A 20744-nucleotide genomic window follows, 5' to 3' on the forward strand; every position below is an offset into this window, starting at 1 on the left:
ATACCATATGATAAGATGTCGACCACACTATCTACCAAGAGTTTATCTGTATTATTCGTAGCCGTCTATTTACCTCCACAAAGCGAAGCTGGCACTAAGACCGCTCTCAACCAACTCTATAAAGCCATAAGCAAAGAAGAAAATGCTCACCCAGAAGCGGCGCTCCTAGTGGCCGGGACTTTAATGCAGGCAAACTTAAATCAGTTTTACCTCATTTCTATCAGCATGTCACATGTGCAACCAGAGGAAAATGAAACTCTAGACCACCTTTACTCCACACACGGAGATGCATACAAAGCTCTCCCCGCCCTCAATTTGGCAAATCTGACCACAATTATATCCTCCTGATTCCTGCTTACAAGCAAAAATTAAAGCAGGAAGTACCAGTGACTCACTCAATACGGAAGTGGTCAGATGACACGGATGCTACGCTACAGGACTGTGTTTCTAGCACAGACTGGAATATGTTCTGGGATTCATCCAATGGCATTGAGGAGTACACCACCTCAGTCACCGGCTTCATCAATAAGTGCATCGATGATGTTGTCCCCACAGTGACTGTACGTACATATCCCAACCAGAAGCCATGGATTACAGGCAACATCCGCACCGATCTAAAGGCTAGAGCTTCCGCTTTCAAGGAGCGGGACACTAATCCAGGATGCTTATAAGAAATCTTGCTATGCCGTCAGCGTCAATACAGGACTAAGATTGAATACTGTTACTCTCTGTTTATTATCTCTGCTTAGCCACTTCACCTGCATGTACAGATGACCTCGACTAACCTCTGCACCAATTCGGCGCATGTGACAAATAACATTTTATTTGATTTATTGAGATGGACACCTGTGAATGAGAGGTAACAAGAGAATGACAACAGATATATATATATATATATAGAGGTGTGTACATGTATATTTATAGAGGTGTGTACATGTGTGTATATATATATATATATATATATATATATATATATATATATATATATATATATATATATATATATATATAGAGAGAGAGAGAGAGAGAGAGAGAGAGAGGTGTGTACATGTATATTTATAGAGTTGTGTACATGTATATATATAGAGGTGTGTGCATGTATATATATATATATATATAGAGAGAGAGAGAGGAGTGTACATATATATATATATATAGAGGTGTGTACGTGTATATATATATATAGAGTGTGTACATGTATATTTATATAGAGGTGTGTACATGTGTATATATATAGAGAGGTGTGTACATGTATGCAGTAAGAAGGGAAGTGAAGAAGGAACTGAAAAAGTGAAATTGATTCCAGCATTCTATAACTAACATACGTACAGTGGTTTCTTCTTTTAAAAGTTGTGAGCTTAGAGGTACCCAGTTAGAGGTACCCAGCGTCATTTCTCCAGACCACCACCAGGGGGAGTTAGAGGTACCCAGCGTCATTTCTCCAGACCACCACCAGGGGGAGTTAGAGGTACCCAGTTAGACGTACCCAGTTAGAGGTACCAAGTAAGAGGTAACCAGTTAGAGGTACCCAGCATCACGGCTTCATTCCTCCAGACCACCACCAGGGGGAGTTAGAGGTCCCCAGTTAGAGGTCCCCAGTTAGAGGTACCCAGTGTCACGGCCTCATTGCTCCAGACCACCACCAGGGGGAGGTAGAGGTACCCAGCGTCACGGCTCCAGACCACCACCAGGGGGAGTTAGAGGTACCCAGTTAGAGGTACCCAGTTAGAGGTAACCAGTTAGAGGTAACCAGTTAGAGGTAACCAGTCAGAGGTACCCAGTGTCACGGCCTCATTGCTCCAGACCACCACCAGGGGAGGTAGAGGTACCCAGCGTCACGGCTCCAGACCACCACCAGGGGGAGTTAGAGGTACCCAGTTAGAGGTAACCAGTTAGAGGTACCCAGTTAGAGGTAACCAGTTAGAGGTAACCAGTCAGAGGTACCCAGTGTCACGGCCTCATTGCTCCAGACCACCACCAGGGGAGTTAGAGGTACCCAGTTAGAGGTAACCAGTTAGAGGTAACCAGTTAGAGGTAACCAGTTAGAGGTACCCAGCATCACGGCTTCATTCCTCCAGACCACCACCAGGAGGAGTTAGAGGTACCCAGTTAGAGGTCCCCAGTTAGAAGTACCCAGTGTCACGGCCTCATTGCTCCAGACCACCACCAGGGGGAGGTAGAGGTACCCAGTTAGAGGTACCCAGTTAGAGGTAACCAGTTAGAGGTACCCAGTTAGAGGTAACCAGTTAGAGGTAACCAGTTAGAGGTAACCAGTTAGAGGTACCCAGTTAGAGGTACCCAGTTAGAGGTAACCAGTTAGAGGTAACCAGTTAGAGGTACCCAGTTAGAGGTACCCAGTTAGAGGTAACCAGTTAGAGGTAACCAGTTAGAGGTAACCAGTTAGAGGTAACCAGTTAGAGGTAACCAGTTAGAGGTACCCAGTTAGAGGTAACCAGTTAGAGGTACCCAGTTAGAGGTACCCAGTTAGAGGTAACCAGTTAGAGGTACCCAGTTAGAGGTAACCAGTTAGAGGTACCCAGTTAGAGGTACCCAGTTAGAGGTAACCAGTTAGAGGTAACCAGTCAGAGGTACCCAGTGTCATGGCCTCATTGCTCCAGACCACCACCAGGGGGAGGTAGAGGTACCCAGCGTCACGGCTCCAGACCACCACCAGGGGGAGTTAGAGGTACCCAGTTAGAGGTAACCAGTTAGAGGTACCCAGTTAGAGGTAACCAGTCAGAGGTACCCAGTGTCATGGCCTCATTGCTCCAGACCACCACCAGGGGGAGTTAGAGGTACCCAGTGTCACGGCCTCATTCCTCCAGACCACCACCAGGGGGAGTTAGAGGTACCCAGCGTCATTTCTCCAGACCACCACCAGGGGGAGTTAGAGGTACCCAGTTAGAGGTAACCAGTTAGAGGTACCCAGTTAGAGGTAACCAGTTAGAGGTACCCAGTTAGAGGTAACCAGTTAGAGGTAACCAGTTAGAGGTAACCAGTTAGAGGTCCCCAGTTAGAGGTACCCAGTGTCACGGCTTCATTCCTCCAGACCACCACCAGGGGAGTTAGAGGTACCCAGCGTCACGGCTCCAGACTGTTTATTATCTCTGCTTAGCCACTTAGAGGTACCCAGTTAGACCAGTTAACCCGCTGTTCCTAGGCCAGTTAACCCACTGTTCCTAGACCAGTTAACCCACTGTTCCTAGACCAGTCAACCCGCTGTTCCTAGATCAGTTATCCCGCTGTTCCTAGACCAGTTAACCCACTGTTCCTAGACCAGTTAACCCACTGTTCCTAGACCAGTTAACCCACTGTTCCTAGACCAGTTAACCCACTAGGCCAGTTAACCCACTAGACCAGTTAACCCACTGTTCCTAGACCAGTCAACCCACTGTTCCTAGACTGTTCTTCTCTCCTCATCTTACAGTACAGTACCTTGCCATTTGCTTCAGTTCCCTCGTTCTCCCTTCATCCCTCGTGTTTTATTTCTCTCTCTCTTCATCCCTCGTGTTTTATTTCTCTCTCTCTTCATCCCTCGTGTTTTATTTCTCTCTCTCTTTCATCCCTCATGTTTTATTTCTCTCCCTCTTCATCCCTCGTGTTTTCTTTCTCTCCCTCTTCATCCATCATGTTCTATGGGGCGGCAGGTAGAGCGAGGCAGTCAACCCACTGTTCCTAGACCTGTTAACCCACTGTTCCTAGACCAGTTAACCCACTGTTCCTAGACCAGTTAACCCACTGTTCCTAGACCAGTTAACCCACTGTTCCTAGACCAGTCAACCCGCTGTTCCTAGACCAGTTAACCCACTGTTCCTAGACCAGTTAACCCGCTGTTCCTAGACCAGTTAACCCACTGTTCCTAGACCAGTCAACCCACTGTTCCTAGACCAGTCAACCCACTGTTCCTAGACCAGTCAACCCACTGTTCCTAGACCAGTCAACCCACAGTTCCTAGACCAGTTAACCCACTGTTCCTAGACCAGTTATCCCACTGTTCCTAGACCAGTTAACCCACTGTTCCTAGACAAGTTAACCACTGTTCCTAGACCAGTTAACCCACTGTTCCTAGACCAGTTAACCCACTAGGCCAGTTAACCCACTAGACCAGTTAACCCACTGTTCCTAGACCAGTCAACCCACTGTTCCTAGACCAGTTAACCCACTGTTCCTAGACCAGTTAACCCACTGTTCCTAGACCAGTTAACCCACTGTTCCTAGACCAGTCAACCCACTGTTCCTAGACCAGTTAACCCGCTGTTCCTAGGCCAGTTAACCCACTGTTCCTAGGCCAGTTAACCCACTGTTCCTAGACCAGTCAACCCACTGTTCCTAGACCAGTTAACCCGCTGTTCCTAGGCCAGTTAACCCACTGTTCCTAGACCAGTTAACCCACTGTTCCTAGACCAGTCAACCCGCTGTTCCTAGATCAGTTATCCCGCTGTTCCTAGACCAGTTAACCCACTGTTCCTAGACCAGTTAACCCACTGTTCCTAGACCAGTTAACCCACTGTTCCTAGACCAGTTAACCCACTAGGCCAGTTAACCCACTAGACCAGTTAACCCACTGTTCCTAGACCAGTCAACCCACTGTTCCTAGACCAGTTAACCCACTGTTCCTAGACCAGTTAACCCACTGTTCCTAGACCAGTTAACCCACTAGACCAGTTAACCCACTGTTCCTAGACCAGTTAACCCACTGTTCCTAGGCCAGTTAACCCACTGTTCCTAGACCAGTTAACCCACTAGACCAGTTAACCCACTGTTCCTAGACCAGTTAACCCACTGTTCCTAGACCAGTTAACCCACTGTTCCTAGACCAGTTAACCCACTAGACCAGTTAACCCACTGTTCCTAGACCAGTTAACCCACTAGACCAGTTAACCCACTGTTCCTAGACCAGTTAACCCACTGTTCCTAGGCCAGTTAACCCACTAGACCAGTTAACCCACTGTTCCTAGACCAGTTAACCCACTGTTCCTAGACCAGTTAACCCACTGTTCCTAGACCAGTCAACCCACTGTTCCTAGACCAGTTAACCCGCTGTTCCTAGGCCAGTTAACCCACTGTTCCTAGGCCAGTTAACCCACTGTTCCTAGACCAGTTAACCCACTGTTCCTAGACCAGTCAACCCGCTGTTCCTAGATCAGTTATCCCGCTCTTCCTAGACCAGTTAACCCACTGTTCCTAGACCAGTTAACCCACTGTTCCTAGACCAGTTAACCCGCTGTTCCTAGACCAGTTAACCCGCTGTTCCTAGGCCAGTTAACCCACTGTTCCTAGACCAGTTAACCCACTGTTCCTAGACCAGTCAACCCGCTGTTCCTAGATCAGTTATCCCGCTCTTCCTAGACCAGTTAACCCACTGTTCCTAGACCAGTTAACCCACTGTTCCTAGACCAGTTAACCCACTGTTCCTAGACCAGTCAACCCACTGTTCCTAGACCAGTCAACCCACTGTTCCTAGACCAGTCAACCCACAGTTCCTAGACCAGTTAACCCACTGTTCCTAGACCAGTTATCCCACTGTTCCTAGACTAGTTAACCCACTGTTCCTAGACCAGTTAACCCACTGTTCCTAGACTAGTTAACCCACTGTTACTAGACCATTTAACCCACTAGGCCAGTTAACCCACTAGACCAGTTAACCCACTGTTCCTAGACCAGTCAACCCACTGTTCCTAGACCAGTTAACCCACTGTTCCTAGACCAGTTAACCCACTGTTCCTAGACCAGTTAACCCACTGTTCCTAGACCAGTTAACCCACTGTTCCTAGACCAGTTAACCCACTAGGCCAGTTAACCCACTAGACCAGTTAACCCACTGTTCCTAGACCAGTCAACCTACTGTTCCTAGACCAGTTAACCCACTGTTCCTAGACCAGTTAACCCACTGTTCCTAGACCAGTTAACCCACTGTTCCTAGACCAGTTAACCCACTGTTCCTAGACCAGTCAACCCACTGTTTCTAGACCAGTTAACCCGCTGTTCCTAGGCCAGTTAACCCACTGTTCCTAGGCCAGTTAACCCACTGTTCCTAGACCAGTTAACCCACTGTTCCTAGACCAGTCAACCCGCTGTTCCTAGATCAGTTATCCCGCTCTTCCTAGACCAGTTAACCGACTGTTCCTAGGCCAGTTAACCCACTGTTCCTAGACCAGTTAACCCACTGTTCCTAGACCAGTCAACCCGCTGTTCCTAGATCAGTTATCCCGCTCTTCCTAGACCAGTTAACCCACTGTTCCTAGACCAGTTAACCCACTGTTCCTAGACCAGTTAACCCACTGTTCCTAGACCAGTCAACCCACTGTTCCTAGACCAGTCAACCCACTGTTCCTAGACCAGTCAACCCACAGTTCCTAGACCAGTTAACCCACTGTTCCTAGACCAGTTATCCCACTGTTCCTAGACTAGTTAACCCACTGTTCCTAGACCAGTTAACCCACTGTTCCTAGACTAGTTAACCCACTGTTCCTAGACCATTTAACCCACTAGGCCAGTTAACCCACTAGACCAGTTAACCCACTGTTCCTAGACCAGTCAACCCACTGTTCCTAGACCAGTTAACCCACTGTTCCTAGACTAGTTAACCCACTGTTCCTAGACCATTTAACCCACTAGGCCAGTTAACCCACTAGACCAGTTAACCCACTGTTCCTAGACCAGTCAACCCACTGTTCCTAGACCAGTTAACCCACTGTTCCTAGGCCAGTTAACCCACTGTTCCTAGGCCAGTTAACCCACTGTTCCTAGACCAGTTAACCCACTGTTCCTAGACCAGTTAACCCACTGTTCCTAGACCAGTTAACCCACTGTTCCTAGACCAGTCAACCCACTGTTTCTAGACCAGTTAACCCGCTGTTCCTAGGCCAGTTAACCCACTGTTCCTAGGCCAGTTAACCCACTGTTCCTAGACCAGTTAACCCACTGTTCCTAGACCAGTCAACCCGCTGTTCCTAGATCAGTTATCCCGCTCTTCCTAGACCAGTTAACCGACTGTTCCTAGGCCAGTTAACCCACTGTTCCTAGACCAGTTAACCCACTGTTCCTAGACCAGTCAACCCGCTGTTCCTAGATCAGTTATCCCGCTCTTCCTAGACCAGTTAACCCACTGTTCCTAGACCAGTTAACCCACTGTTCCTAGACCAGTTAACCCACTGTTCCTAGACCAGTCAACCCACTGTTCCTAGACCAGTCAACCCACTGTTCCTAGACCAGTCAACCCACAGTTCCTAGACCAGTTAACCCACTGTTCCTAGACCAGTTATCCCACTGTTCCTAGACTAGTTAACCCACTGTTCCTAGACCAGTTAACCCACTGTTCCTAGACTAGTTAACCCACTGTTCCTAGACCATTTAACCCACTAGGCCAGTTAACCCACTAGACCAGTTAACCCACTGTTCCTAGACCAGTCAACCCACTGTTCCTAGACCAGTTAACCCACTGTTCCTAGACTAGTTAACCCACTGTTCCTAGACCATTTAACCCACTAGGCCAGTTAACCCACTAGACCAGTTAACCCACTGTTCCTAGACCAGTCAACCCACTGTTCCTAGACCAGTTAACCCACTGTTCCTAGACCAGTTAACCCACTGTTCTTTGACCAGTTAACCCACTGTTCCTAGACCAGTCAACCCACTGTTCCTAGACCAGTTAACCCACTATTCCTAGGCCAGTTAACCCACTGTTCCTAGACCAGTTAACCCACTGTTCCTAGACCAGTCAACCCACTGTTCCTAGACCAGTTAACCCGCTGTTCCTAGGCCAGTTAACCCACTGTTGTACTGGGGGGGGAGTTACACCATGTTGTACTGGGGGGGGGGTGTTACACCATGTTGTACTGGGGGTGTTGCACCATGTAGTACTGGGGGGGTGTTTACACCATGTTGTACTGGGGGGTGTTACACCATGTAGTACTGTGGGGGGGGGGGGGTGTTACACCATGTAGTACTGTGGGGGGGGGGGGGTGTTACACCATGTTGTACTGGGGGGTTCAGCTGGAGGAAACAACATTGCTTTTCTTCTATCTTTCGGGGATAACCTGCAGGATAGTGATGTTTGCGTGCTTGTGTTTAAGTACAATTTTCTGTATTTGTGTTTGTTTGCTTGTGTGTGTGGGTGCCTTTGAGTGTGCGTGTGTGTGTGACAAACATACACACACAGACAGACACACACACACACACACACACACAACGACATGAACATAAAATAAAACTCTTGCTCAGTTGTGCCCCGGGCCCGGAGGTTAATGATTTCTACAACAGACTATTGGACCTGACGTTTCTAGCTAGACGTTTATAACTAAATGGGGTTTTAGTGTATGACAAACCAATCAAATGTTAAGACACACAATGCCGTTTGGTTCTATTATCCCTGTAGCATTGTTGAGAACGGGAACGTTAATTTATTCATGTTATTAGCAGATTCTGTTAACTCTGTGGATGTTCATCAGATTCTGACTCTGTTACCATGACACAAAGTCCTCACAGAAAGAGAGAGCAGATGAAGATAGTCAGATGAAAATCACCCCCCCCCCCCACCCCTAAAAAAATTTGTCAAAGACTCCAGTCACCCAAGTCATAGACTTGGCACTACCGAGCGCCAAGTTCAGGTCCAAAAGGCTACTTAATTAACCCTTTCTACCCACAAGCCATAAGACTGCTGAACAATGAATTAAATTACCACCCAGACTTTTGGTGTTACCCCCACCTGTTGTTTTTACACTGCTGCTACTCGCTGTTTATTATCTACGAATAGTGACTTTACCCCGACCTACATGTACAAATTATCTCGATGTTACTGTGTCCTTCCCGGGAAGGGTGAGGAGGACCAAAATGCAGCGTGGTTAGTGTTCAACATCTTTAATATCGACGATAAACGAGAACACTACAAAATACAAAACAACAAAAGTGAAAACTGACAAGCCTTTCATTATGCTGCTATGGTTGTCTTTCTATAATTTAAAAATGGTATTTATCTTCCCGAGGTTGCGTCTTTGTGATGTTGGGTTGGCCCAGAGAGTTACTTAGTATGTATGTATCTTATCAACGATCCTGATGTACAGCTTCAGTGATATGGCCAGGTGTTGGAGCAGAGACTGAAACCAATGCTCTCCAGGAGAATGACTGGCTACTATGGAGATCTTTCTCAGTTTTTTGTCTTTCCTTGGCTACTGGAGAACAATGAAGTAGGAGAAAGACATCTAAGTCTTATTATCAAATGGGATGTTGATAGGAATCGATGCGAAATATTTTGAGAAAGAAACATTCTGTCCTAGAGTCTGTGTCTGTTGTACTAGGGTTTGTGTCTGTTGTACTAGTGTCTGTCTGTTGTACTAAGGTCGGTGTCTGTTGTCCTAGAGTCTGTGTCTGTTGTACCAGGGTCTGTGTCTGGTGTCCCAGGGTCTGTGTCTGGTGTCCCAGGGTCTGTGCCTGTTGTACCAGGGTCTGTGTCTGTTGTCCTGGCATATATGTCTGGTGTCCCAGGGTCTTTGTCTGTTGTTCTTTTTGTTAGATGATTCAGGACATTGCATAATACCTCTTACTCGGTAAACTACTACAGCTGAGGCAGTACAACACTGTAATACATATTAGCGTCACTACTGTCTGGCCCGTGAGACTTATAGTAGATGTTGTGAGAATTAATAGTAGATGTTCTGACTGTACATTATTGTCTTATAGACAGGCATCAGCAGCCAGCAGCATCTGGATCACAAGAACCAGCATCTGGATCACAAGAACCAGCATCTGGGTGGCATCACGCTACATCAACAGCCCTATCAGCATGCCGTGGGGACCCAGAGAACGAGCACACATACTTCATCTTGACTGACAAACATGAGGGTACCTTGCAAGCCATCTGGCTCACTGGGCTGTTTTGATGAGCTTTGTCTTTGGTACCTCATACAGTCAGGTCTGTCAAACTTGAACACTTTTTCTACAAACGACAATCTACGACACTGACGTTTACACAACTGAGGCGAATCTCGTGGCAGCAGAGTTGAGGGACAGAACGTCGCATTAAACAGATCTGTTTGAGAAACACAAATATTTGTGTTTTATTTACAAAATGCCGCCAGGCAAATAGCCATGTCAAAAACAGCTGAATTTAACCCACGTTCTTTTGTCCAGGGAATTCTCTCCGTTTGGTTCTTCACATGTATCTGAATGAAGAAAGCATCATAGCAAGGCACATGAAGAGCCTACCGAAGCAGTTTCTGTTAATGATGGTGAAGGCCCTTCTACCGCTGCTAATAGTTTTGGTGATGTGCCAGCACTAAGCTGACATTGTGATTCAGCTCTATATAATACGAGTATTGTGGATAATTGCAATTCAGCTCTATATAATAAGAGTGTCGTGGATAATTGTGATAATTATAATATTCTCAGAAGAGACTCGTGCTCTATTCTCAGAAGAGTCTCGTGCTCTATTCTCAGAAGAGACTCGTGCTCTATTCTCAGAAGAGACTCGTGCTCTATTCTCAGAAGAGACTCGTGCTCTATTCTCAGAAGAGACTCGTGCTCTATTCTCAGAAGAGACTCGTGCTCTATTCTCAGAAGAGACTCGTGCTCTATTCTCAGAAGAGACTCGTGCTCTATTCTCAGAAGAGACTCGTGCTCTATTCTCAGAAGAGACTCGTGCTCTATTCTCAGAAGAGACTCGTGCTCTATTCTCAGAAGAGACTCGTGCTCTATTCTCAGAAGAGACTCGTGCTCTATTCTCACGTACTGCCGGTTACTTTAGACACACTGAGTCATTCAACATGTCCGTGCGAAGTTGTACGGACCGGAAAGGGAAATTCTCCGACTAGATGTCATATGGTTGTGTGGCTTTCAATTGCACTGTCCCTACTGCTATATTTTATTTCAAAGATTGTGCACAAATGCAGGTACTGTTTGAGCTGTTTTTTTGGCATCTCATGTAATAAACATAAATAAATAATAAACATATCCTCTTATTGCAATATTTTTTTTTTGGCATCTCATGTAATAAACATATATTATTACAAAAAATTTATAGTATATATTTATGTATAATATAATGTCTCTATGTTTACCCTGATCCGACTCAATTTATTTATTATTATGAGTCAGAGTGAATTCGTAATGAGACTTGTAGGAGTAAACATTACTCTCTACGATACTGAACAACCCTGCAGAGAGTAAAATAAAAAAAAGTGACAGTTTAAAAAAATTATGGAAATACTGTGAAACGCAAATGAATCAGAGTAAAATTTAATCGAGTCAAAAAATGTATTTGTTTCCAGAGTACGTTTTAATCTTTTTTCGACTGGGACCAAATGTTAACATACTAATAAAGGTAAATAAAAAATACTCTGTCATTTTTACTGTGTAATGTTACACACGCAGTGCATTCAGGAAGTATTTACTGTGTAACGTTTACACACGCAGTGCATTCAGGAAGTATTTACTGTGTAACGTTTCAGGAAGTATTTACACACACGCAGTGCATTCAGGAAGTATTTACTGTGTAACGTTTACGTTTACACATGCAGTGCATTCAGGAAGTATTTACTGTGTAACGTAATGATGCATTCAGGACACACGCACACACGCAGTGCATTCAGGAAGTATTTACTGTGTAATGATACACACGCAGTGCATTCAGGAAGTATTTACTGTGTAACGTTTACACACGCAGTGCATTCAGGAAGTATTTACTGTGTAATGTTACACACGCAGTGCATTCAGGAAGTATTTACTGTGTAATGTTACACACACACGCAGTGCATTCAGGAAGTATTTACTGTGTAATGTTACACACGCAGTGCATTCAGGAAGTATTTACTGTGTAACGTTACACACGCAGTGCATTCAGGAAGTATTTACTGTGTAATGTTACACACGCAGTGCATTCAGGAAGTATTTACTGTGTAACGTTACACACGCAGTGCATTCAGGAAGTATTTACTGTGTAACGTTTACACACGCAGTGCATTCAGGAAGTATTTACTGTGTAACGTTTACACACGCAGTGCATTCAGGAAGTATTTACTGTGTAACGTTTACACACGCAGTGCATTCAGGAAGTATTTACTGTGTAACGTGCATGCATTCAGGAAGTATTTACTGTGTAACGTTTACACACGCAGTGCATTCAGGAAGTATTTACTGTGTAACGTTTACACACGCAGTGCATTCAGGAAGTATTTACTGTGTAACGGTTACACACGCAGTGCATTCAGGAAGTATTTACTGTGTAACGTTTACACACACAGTGCATTCAGGAAGTATTCAGACCCCTGGACTTTTTCCACATTTTGTTATGTTACAGCCTTATTCTATAATGGATTAAAATGTTTGTTCCCCCTCAATATACACACAATACAATTTGTTCTGTTTCTCTCTCTCTCTCTCTCTCTGTCTCTCTGTCTCTCGTCTCTCGTCTCTCGTCTCTCTCTCTCTCTCTAGTCTCTCTCTCTCTCTCTCTCTGTCTCTCTGTCTCTCGTCTCTCGTCTCTCGTCTCTCTCTCTCTCTAGTCTCTCTCTCTCTCTAGTCTCTCTCTTTCTCGCTCTGTTGTTCCGTCCCTCTATTCCTACCCTCTGCCATGTTCCCCTCCTCTCTGCCATGTTCCCCTCCTCTGCCATGTTCCCCTCCTCTGCCATGTTCCCCTCCTCTCTGCCCTCTCTCTTTCATTTTGGTACCAGCTGATTTGACAGTAGTAGTGCCAAATAAAAGTTTTCCAAAAGATGTCTCTCCTTTCTGAAGTTGTGTTGTTGGTGTGGTGCTGTGTGTCCCAACTAACTCCCTCTTTCGTCTGTCAGGTTCTGGAGGTGTAGAGCTGCTCCTCGTCCTGTGCGGCCTGGACCTCTCCTCCCCCTGTCCCAGGGACTGTATCTGCTACACCTCTCCCAGCACCGTATCCTGTCAGGCACACAACTTTCTGTCTGTCCCAGAGGAAATCCCAGCCCAGAGCGAGAGGGTCTTCCTGCAGGTAAGAACCAGTTGATTACTCAACCATGTGTAGTCTAGGAAATTAAAAAGCATTTGTACTAAAAAAAAATGTAATGCTGAGTGTCTTTGGACTTCTTCTTTTGGAATAGTTTTGTCTAATTATAATTTCCAATGTTCCGGTTTCCAAAGAGCCACATCCCTAAGCAGCGTTCTCATCCTTTGTTTCTCTCCATTCTTCCAGAACAACAAGATTCAGCGTCTGCTGCGAGGCCACTTCAGTCCCACCACGGTCATGCTGTGGCTCTACTCCAACAACATCTCTTACATCCAGGCCTCCACTTTTCACGGCTTTGCCCGCCTGGAGGAGCTGGATTTGGGGGACAACCGTCACCTGAGGGCCCTGGCTTCAGACACCTTCCAGGGCCTAGGCCGCCTGCACGCCCTGCACCTCTACCACTGTGGGCTGCTCAGCCTTCCACCGGGGATCTTCGAGGGGCTCAGCAGCCTGCAGTACCTCTATCTGCAGGTAGAGGAATAGAATAGAACATCTTAGCTATATTAGATATTAGATATTATGTCGTGGCAAATTGCAAGATTATTTTATAATGCTTGTATTGCATTATAATGGTTGTTTTATTCGGCAGAATAGAGTGTTCTGTTAACTATTGTGTGTGTGTGTTCCACTGAGGATGGGCCTCTATGAGATAGCACTGACGGAGGAGATTTACGATGTTTTTGGGTAATAAAGCCTAAAGAGCATTCCAGATAACACGAGGTAATGTTTTTGTGCTATGAAGTACCAGGATGAGACGGTTCCAGTTTGGAGTAGGAGGGGCCCAGACACTGGTCTGTACAATGAGACCTGTTGACACAGCAGTAACTCTCTGCTATGTTTTATAGCTATCTTTCATGCTAATCTTAACCTTGTGACCCATTCTATGTATCTGTTGTTCGTCATGTAAGTTGAGAGGGGTGTATCTTGGCTATAAAAGATCTATAAAAGATCTTTGTACTTTTCTGTTGTTACTTTTCAATTATTCATTAGAGATAGCGCATCATTGAAAGTCAAAAGGCTATTGCAAAGCTCTTATTATTATTAAAAATATAGTTTAATTATAACTCTGACTGGTGTTTGAAGTTTGTAACTCTCCTCATTTGGTAAAGCGGAAATAAGCCACCAAACTAGCTACGCACATCATAGTGAGAAGCCAAACTACTTTCTATATTTATCTCAGTGCCTTCAGGTATTCAGACCCAATGACTTTTTCCACATTTTGTCAGGTTACGTTCTTGTTCTAAAATTGATTAAATTGTTTTTCCCCCTCATCAATCTAAACACAATATATCACAATGACAACGCAAAAACACACTTTTAAAATGTTTTGTAAATAAAAACAAAAACTGAAATATGACATTTGCATATTTTTTGTAAATTTACTAAAATAAAACACGGGAATATCTCATTTACATAAGTATTCAGACCCTTTACTGAGTACTTTGTTGAAGCACCTTTGGCAGCAATTACAGCCTCGAGTCTTCTTGGGTATGACGCTACAAGCTTGGCACACCTGTATAAGGGGAGGTCCTCCCATTCTTCTCTGCAAATCCTCTCAAGCTCTGTCAGGTTGGATGTGTAGCGTTGCAGCACAGCTATTTTCAGGTCTCAGAGATTCAATTGGGTTCAAGTCCGGGGTCTGGCTGAGCCTGTGTTGTCTTGGCTGTGTGCTTTGTGTCGTTGTCCTGTTGGAAGGGGAACCTTCGCCCCAGTCTGAGGTCCTGAGTGCTCTGGAGCAGGTTTTCATCAAGGATCTCTCTGTACTTTGCTCTGTTCATCTTTGCCTCGATCCTGACAAGTCTCCCAGTCCCTGCTGCTGAAAAACATCCTTCATCATAGGGATGGTGCCAGGTTTCCTCCAGACGTGACGTTTCGCATTCAGACCAAAGACTTCAGTCTTGGTTTCATCCAATGAAATCAAATCAAATGTATTGATAAAGCCCTTCGTACATCAGCTGATATCTCAAAGTGCTGTACAGAAACCCAGCCTAAAACCCCAAACAGCAAGCAATGCATGTGTAGAAGCACGGTGGCTAGGAAAAACTCCCTAGAAAGGCCAAAACCTAGGAAGAAACCTAGAGAGGAACCAGCCTATGAGGAGTGGCCAGTCCTCTAATGGCTGTGCCGGGTGGAGATTATAACAGAACATGGCCAAGATGTTGAAATGTTCATAAATGACCAGCATGGTCAAAATAATAATAATCACAGTAGTTGTCGAGGGTGCTCCAGATAATCTTGTTGCTCATGGTCTGAGAGTCTTTAGGTGCCTTTTGGCAAACTCCAAAGCGGGCTGTCATTACTGAGAAGTGGCTTCCATCTGGCCATTTTACCATAAATGCCTGATTGGTGGAGTTCTGCACAGATGGTTGTCCTTCTGGTAGGTTCTCCCATCTCCTCAGAGGAACTCTATAGCTCTGTCAGAGTGACCATTAGGTACTTGGTCACCTCCCTGACCAGGCCTCTTCTCCCCCGATTGCTCAGTTTTGCCAGGTGGCAATCTCTAGGAAGAGTCTTTGTTGCTATAGGCCGCGGTGGAGGCCGCGGTGTTCTTGGAAAATGCAGAAATATTTGGGTACCCTTCCCCACATCTGTGCCTCGATGCAATCCTGTCTCGGACCTCTACGGACAATTCCTTCGACCTCACGGCTTGGTTTTTGCTCTGACATGCACTGTCAACTGTGGGACGTTATATAGACAGGTGTGTGCCTTTCCAAATCATGTCCAATCTATTGAATTTACCAGAAGTGGACTCCAATCAAGTTGTAGAAACATCTCAAAGATGATCAATGGAAAAAGGATGCACCTGAGCTCATTTTCGAGTCTCATAGCAAATGGTAAATAAGAGAGTTTTATTTTTTTATTTTTTTTCTGTTATTCTAAAACCCCTTGTGCCCCACTTTGTCATTATGGGATATTGTGATGTCATCATGGGGTATTGTGATGTCATTATGGAGTATTGTGATGTCATTATGGGATATTGTGATGTCATTATGGGGTATTGTGATGTCATTATGGGATATTGTGTGTAGATTACTGAGGATAGATTTTTTCTTAATCCATTTTAGAATAAGGCTGTAACTTAACAAAATGTGGAAAGAGTCAAGGGGTCTGAATACTTTCAGAATGCACTGGAAACAGATCTTAATTTGACCAGTTTCTCCACGGGAGAAAATGTATCCTGCATCAGGAGGATTTGATTATATATATATATATAATTTAAAAAAAACATTCAAATGCTAAATTAGTTTAGATTGGCTGTGGGTTTCAGGGAATGTATGTTTCTACTAGGGTACTTTTTGATTTGCATGACAACAGAGTGATCAAATTAAGATTCGACATCTGTATTTCTCCCCCCACTTCTCCCATCCCTCCTCCTCATCCCTCCACAGAACAACCAGTTGGAGTTCCTGGGGGATGATCTGTTTGTGGACCTGCTGAACCTCACCCACCTCTTACTCCATGGCAACAGGCTCTGGTCCCTCCACCAGAACACATTCAGGGGACTGGGAGTCCTGGACCGCCTCTTATTACACCAGAACCGGCTGCAGGTACAGACACTCCGAAGTATTTCTTTTTTTCTTCTTTTTTTTTAAACACTGAAGCTGTGTACTAGAGTCTGCAGAATTAGAGCTCGGCCAGCCAGCCCACCAGACACACCAAAGTCAGGACCTCCAGACAGCCCCAAAGTCAGGACCTCCAGACAGCCCCAAAGTCAGGACCTCCAGACAGCCCCAAAGTCAGGACCTCCAGACAGCCCCAAAGTCAGGACCTCCAGACAACCCCAAAGTCAGGACCTCCAGACAGCCCCAAAGTCAGGACCTCCAGACAGCCCCAAAGTCAGGACCTCCAGACAACCCCAAAGTCAGGACCTCCAGACAGCCCCAAAGTCAGGACTAGACAGCAGAGGACACACCCCAAGTCAGGACCTCCAGACAGCCCCAAAGTCAGGACCTCCAGACAACCCCAAAGTCAGGACCTCCAGACAACCCCAAAGTCAGGACCTCCAGACAACCCCAAAGTCCAGACAGCCCCAAAGTCAGGACCTCCAGACAGCCCCAAAGTCAGGACCTCCAGACAGCCCCAAAGTCAGGACCTCCAGACAACCCCAAAGTCAGGACCTCCAGACAGCCCCAAAGTCAGGACTACCAGACACACCAAAGTCAGGACCTCCAGACAGCCCCAAAGTCAGGACCTCCAGACAACCCCAAAGTCAGGACCTCCAGACAACCCCAAAGTCAGGCCCTCCAGACAGCCCCAAAGTCAGGACCTCCAGACAGCCCCAAAGTCAGGACCTCCAGACAGCCCCAAAGTCAGGACCTCCAGACAACCCCAAAGTCAGGACCTCCAGACAACCCCAAAGTCAGGACCTCCAGACAGCCCCAAAGTCAGGACCTCCAGACAGCAGGACCCAGAAGTCAGGCCCTCCAGACAGCCCCAAAGTCAGGACTACCAGACACACCAAAGTCAGGCCCTCCAGACAGCCCCAAAGTCAGGACCTCCAGACAGCCCCAAAGTCAGGACCTCCAGACAGCCCACCAGACACCCCAAAGTCAGGACAACCAGCCAGCCCACCAGACACCCCAAAGTCAAGACCACCAGAGCCAAGAACTCTTTCACCCCTCCCTAATTCAGTCTTTTACTTGGATAAATGTTGAACTATTCATTGCACTTCATCACCAGGGATTTTTACATTTTGCCTACTGTCTATTACTGTTCTATTACTGGTATATTACTGTTCTATTGCTGGTCTATTGCTCTTCCTATTGGAATGGGGATTTTGTGTGTATGTACATTGCCTCTAAATTAATTCAATCAAGTACAGAAAATAATATAGAATAGTTGAGGATATTAATATGGCATTTAGCATCAATGGTTTCTGATCTAATACAGTGGGTCCACCGTCTGGCGTTCCACGACCTGAGTCGCCTCACCACCCTCTACCTGTTCAACAACTCTCTGACTGAGCTGTCTGGGGCCAGCCTGGCTCTGCTGTCTTCCCTAGAGTACCTCAGACTCAATAACAACCCCTGGGAGTGTGACTGCAAGGTGGATTCCAAAACACACAACTTGCTTTTTCAGCTAGCCAAGATACTTTCACGATAGACTCATATTCTGACCATCTCCCCTTTTTGTGCTTGTTTCATGTGCTGTTTTGATTGATTTTCTTTAGCCTTTTTTTCATTTCGTCTTGTTTAAATCAAATCACATTTGATTTATTTATTTATCTTATTATTTATTAGTAGTATTTATCTTATTTATTATTATTATGATTATTTATTATTATTATTATTTATTATTATTGATGTATGTATTTATTATTATTATTTATTATTACTATGTATTATTATTATTATTATTTATGTATCTTATTATTTATTATTATTATTATTGTTATTATTATTATTTATTATTATTATTATTATTAATGTATGTATCTTATTATTTATTAGTATTCATTTCTTCTTCTTATTATTATTATTATTATTTATTATTATTATTATTATTATTAATGTATGTATCTTATTATTTATTAGTATTTATTTATTATTATTATTATTAGCAGTAGTATTTATTATTATTATTATTATTTATCATTTATTATTATTATTATTATTTATGTATTATCTTATTATTTATTAGTATTTATTTATTATTATTATTATTTATTATTATTATTATTATTATTAATTAATTAATTTATTTATTTATTTATTTATTTATTATTATTTATCTTATTGTACTTTAATGTAATCTGTCCTTGGGTGTTTTTAAAGGCATGCATTATTAAATTAAATTGATTGTCTATTATTAAATTATAAAAATGTATTATTATCGTTATCCAGGCTCTGCCACTGTGGGTGTGGCTGCGGAGGTTCCGGGGCTCTACGTCGGTGCTGGAGTGCGTCTCCCCTCCTGAGCTCCTGGGCCGGGACCTGAAGGGCTTGAGGAAAGAGGACTTACCCAGCTGTTCAGCAGGAGAAGCCCGGGGAGGTGGTGTCGTAGGCAGAGATGCCGAGCTGGGGGAGTCCCAGACGAAAGAGGAGGACTGTCAACTCCATCATAGGAACCACAAGCACCGCCATAACCACCACCAGCACCCACACCTCCCACACAGGGACCAGAACAACAGGGACCCGTCACCTTCGCCCCTACCCTTACCCCTTCCAAGGCCGCCCAAGGGGAGTCACAGGAACTGTACCCGGGGTCGCAAGGGGGGTCAGAACGAGGTGCAGGTACTGAGGGAGGAGGAGGACGACACCCCTGGAGGGAATAAATACAACCCCTCCGCCCCCCCTCGCAGGAGGAACAAGTGTGTCCCCATGACATCAGTTGGCCCGCCGAGTGGGGTCAAGAGAGCCAATAGTAACGTGGCGTCCTGCCCCACTGGGTCTTTTCTCTGCATCCTGTTGGCTGTGCTGCTGTCACTCAGCTGAGACTGAGTTTACATGTAGCTAATGTTTTATCAACAACACCCTACAGGACTGTTCAGAACATACACTTGTGACTGACCAGCTCTGGCTCCTGCACTGAGGTGTGTGTGTGTGTGTTGAAGTGTTCTCTGTTGATGCGTTCATTTTAACTGAAGCTTAGCCAGTGGAATTACACCGTCGCTCTTTGATGATGTCATAAAGGGGAGTTTGAGTCTCACCTCTAGGGGTTCTGATTTTGTGGTTGATTCAATTGAGAATGCAAGAAGAAGAATACTACTATAGCCATATTACCTGAGAGGATACCTCGGCCATGATGATGACATGACCCTAACACGTTGTTGACATACTCGAAAAATATCCCTAAAATGTCAACTGGCCCAACGCTCTTAACCTCTAGGTTACCTGCTGCCCATATTAAACTGTGTTACTGACCCAACACTCTTAACCTCTAGGTTACCTGCTGCCCATATTAAACTGTGTTACTGACCCAACACTCCTAACCTCTAGGTTACCTGCTGCCCATATTAAACTGTGTTAATGACCCAACACTCTTAACCTCTAGGTTACCTGCAGCCCATATTAAACTGTGTTACTGACCCAACACTCTTATCCTCTAGGTTACCTGCTGCCCATATTAAACTGTGTTACTGACCCAACACTCTTATCCTCTAGGTTACCTGCAGCCCATGTTAAAGTATGTTTCTAACTAATCTACAGTACAGTGTTGTGTATGTAAAACAGTCTCCATGTCTGTCTGCCCTTCTTTATTGAGGCTTTCACAAAAGCTCCCTGGTCTTTGTAGTTGAATCAGTGCTTGAAATTCAATACTTGGCTAAGAGATCTTACAGATGTTGTATGTATGGTGGACAGAGGAAGGGGTAGCGATTCAAAAATCATGTCAGCCCATATCATTTCACACAGAGTGAGTCCATGTAACTTATTATGGGAGTTGTCAAAGCTGGAAATCCTTGACACAATATCAAAGTGCGAACCCCGCCTCTGTTTTGATAGAAAATAAATCATTTTAAAGCTGGGGGAAAAATGTAACCACTTTCAAATTCATGGACAGAGCTATTGATGCAAGGAATGACCTTCCATGATTTCAAAATGATAGTTGTAGCACGTGTTTTGAGGCTATACAGTGTTTGTTTTGAGGCTATACAGTGTTTGTTTTGAGGCTATACAGTGTTTGTTTTGAGACTATACAGTGTTTGTTTTGAGGCTATACAGTGTTTGTTTTGAGGCTATACAGTGTTTGTTTTGAGGCTATACAGTGTTTGTTTTGAGGCTATACAGTGTTTGTTTTGAGGCTATACAGTGTTTGTTTTGAGGCTATACAGTGTTTG

General features: G+C 44.7%; 1 protein-coding gene across 1 annotated transcript in view; it reads left to right on the forward strand.

The window, feature by feature from the left end:
• LOC135549254 (reticulon-4 receptor-like 1) overlaps positions 1 to 19454 on the forward strand; it is a 166825-nt gene extending 147371 nt beyond the window's left edge. The window contains exons 2-6 of the mRNA XM_064979280.1: positions 12783 to 12952; positions 13154 to 13438; positions 16357 to 16515; positions 17858 to 18013; positions 18811 to 19454. Coding sequence (XP_064835352.1) covers positions 12783 to 12952; positions 13154 to 13438; positions 16357 to 16515; positions 17858 to 18013; positions 18811 to 19401 — 1361 coding nt within the window. The 3' untranslated portion in view covers positions 19402 to 19454. The remainder of the gene's footprint in view (positions 1 to 12782; positions 12953 to 13153; positions 13439 to 16356; positions 16516 to 17857; positions 18014 to 18810) is intronic.
• Positions 19455 to 20744: the final 1290 nt, after the last annotated feature.

This window comes from Oncorhynchus masou, chromosome 12, assembly GCF_036934945.1.
Source record: "Oncorhynchus masou masou isolate Uvic2021 chromosome 12, UVic_Omas_1.1, whole genome shotgun sequence".
NCBI classification, from domain to species: domain Eukaryota; kingdom Metazoa; phylum Chordata; class Actinopteri; order Salmoniformes; family Salmonidae; genus Oncorhynchus; species Oncorhynchus masou.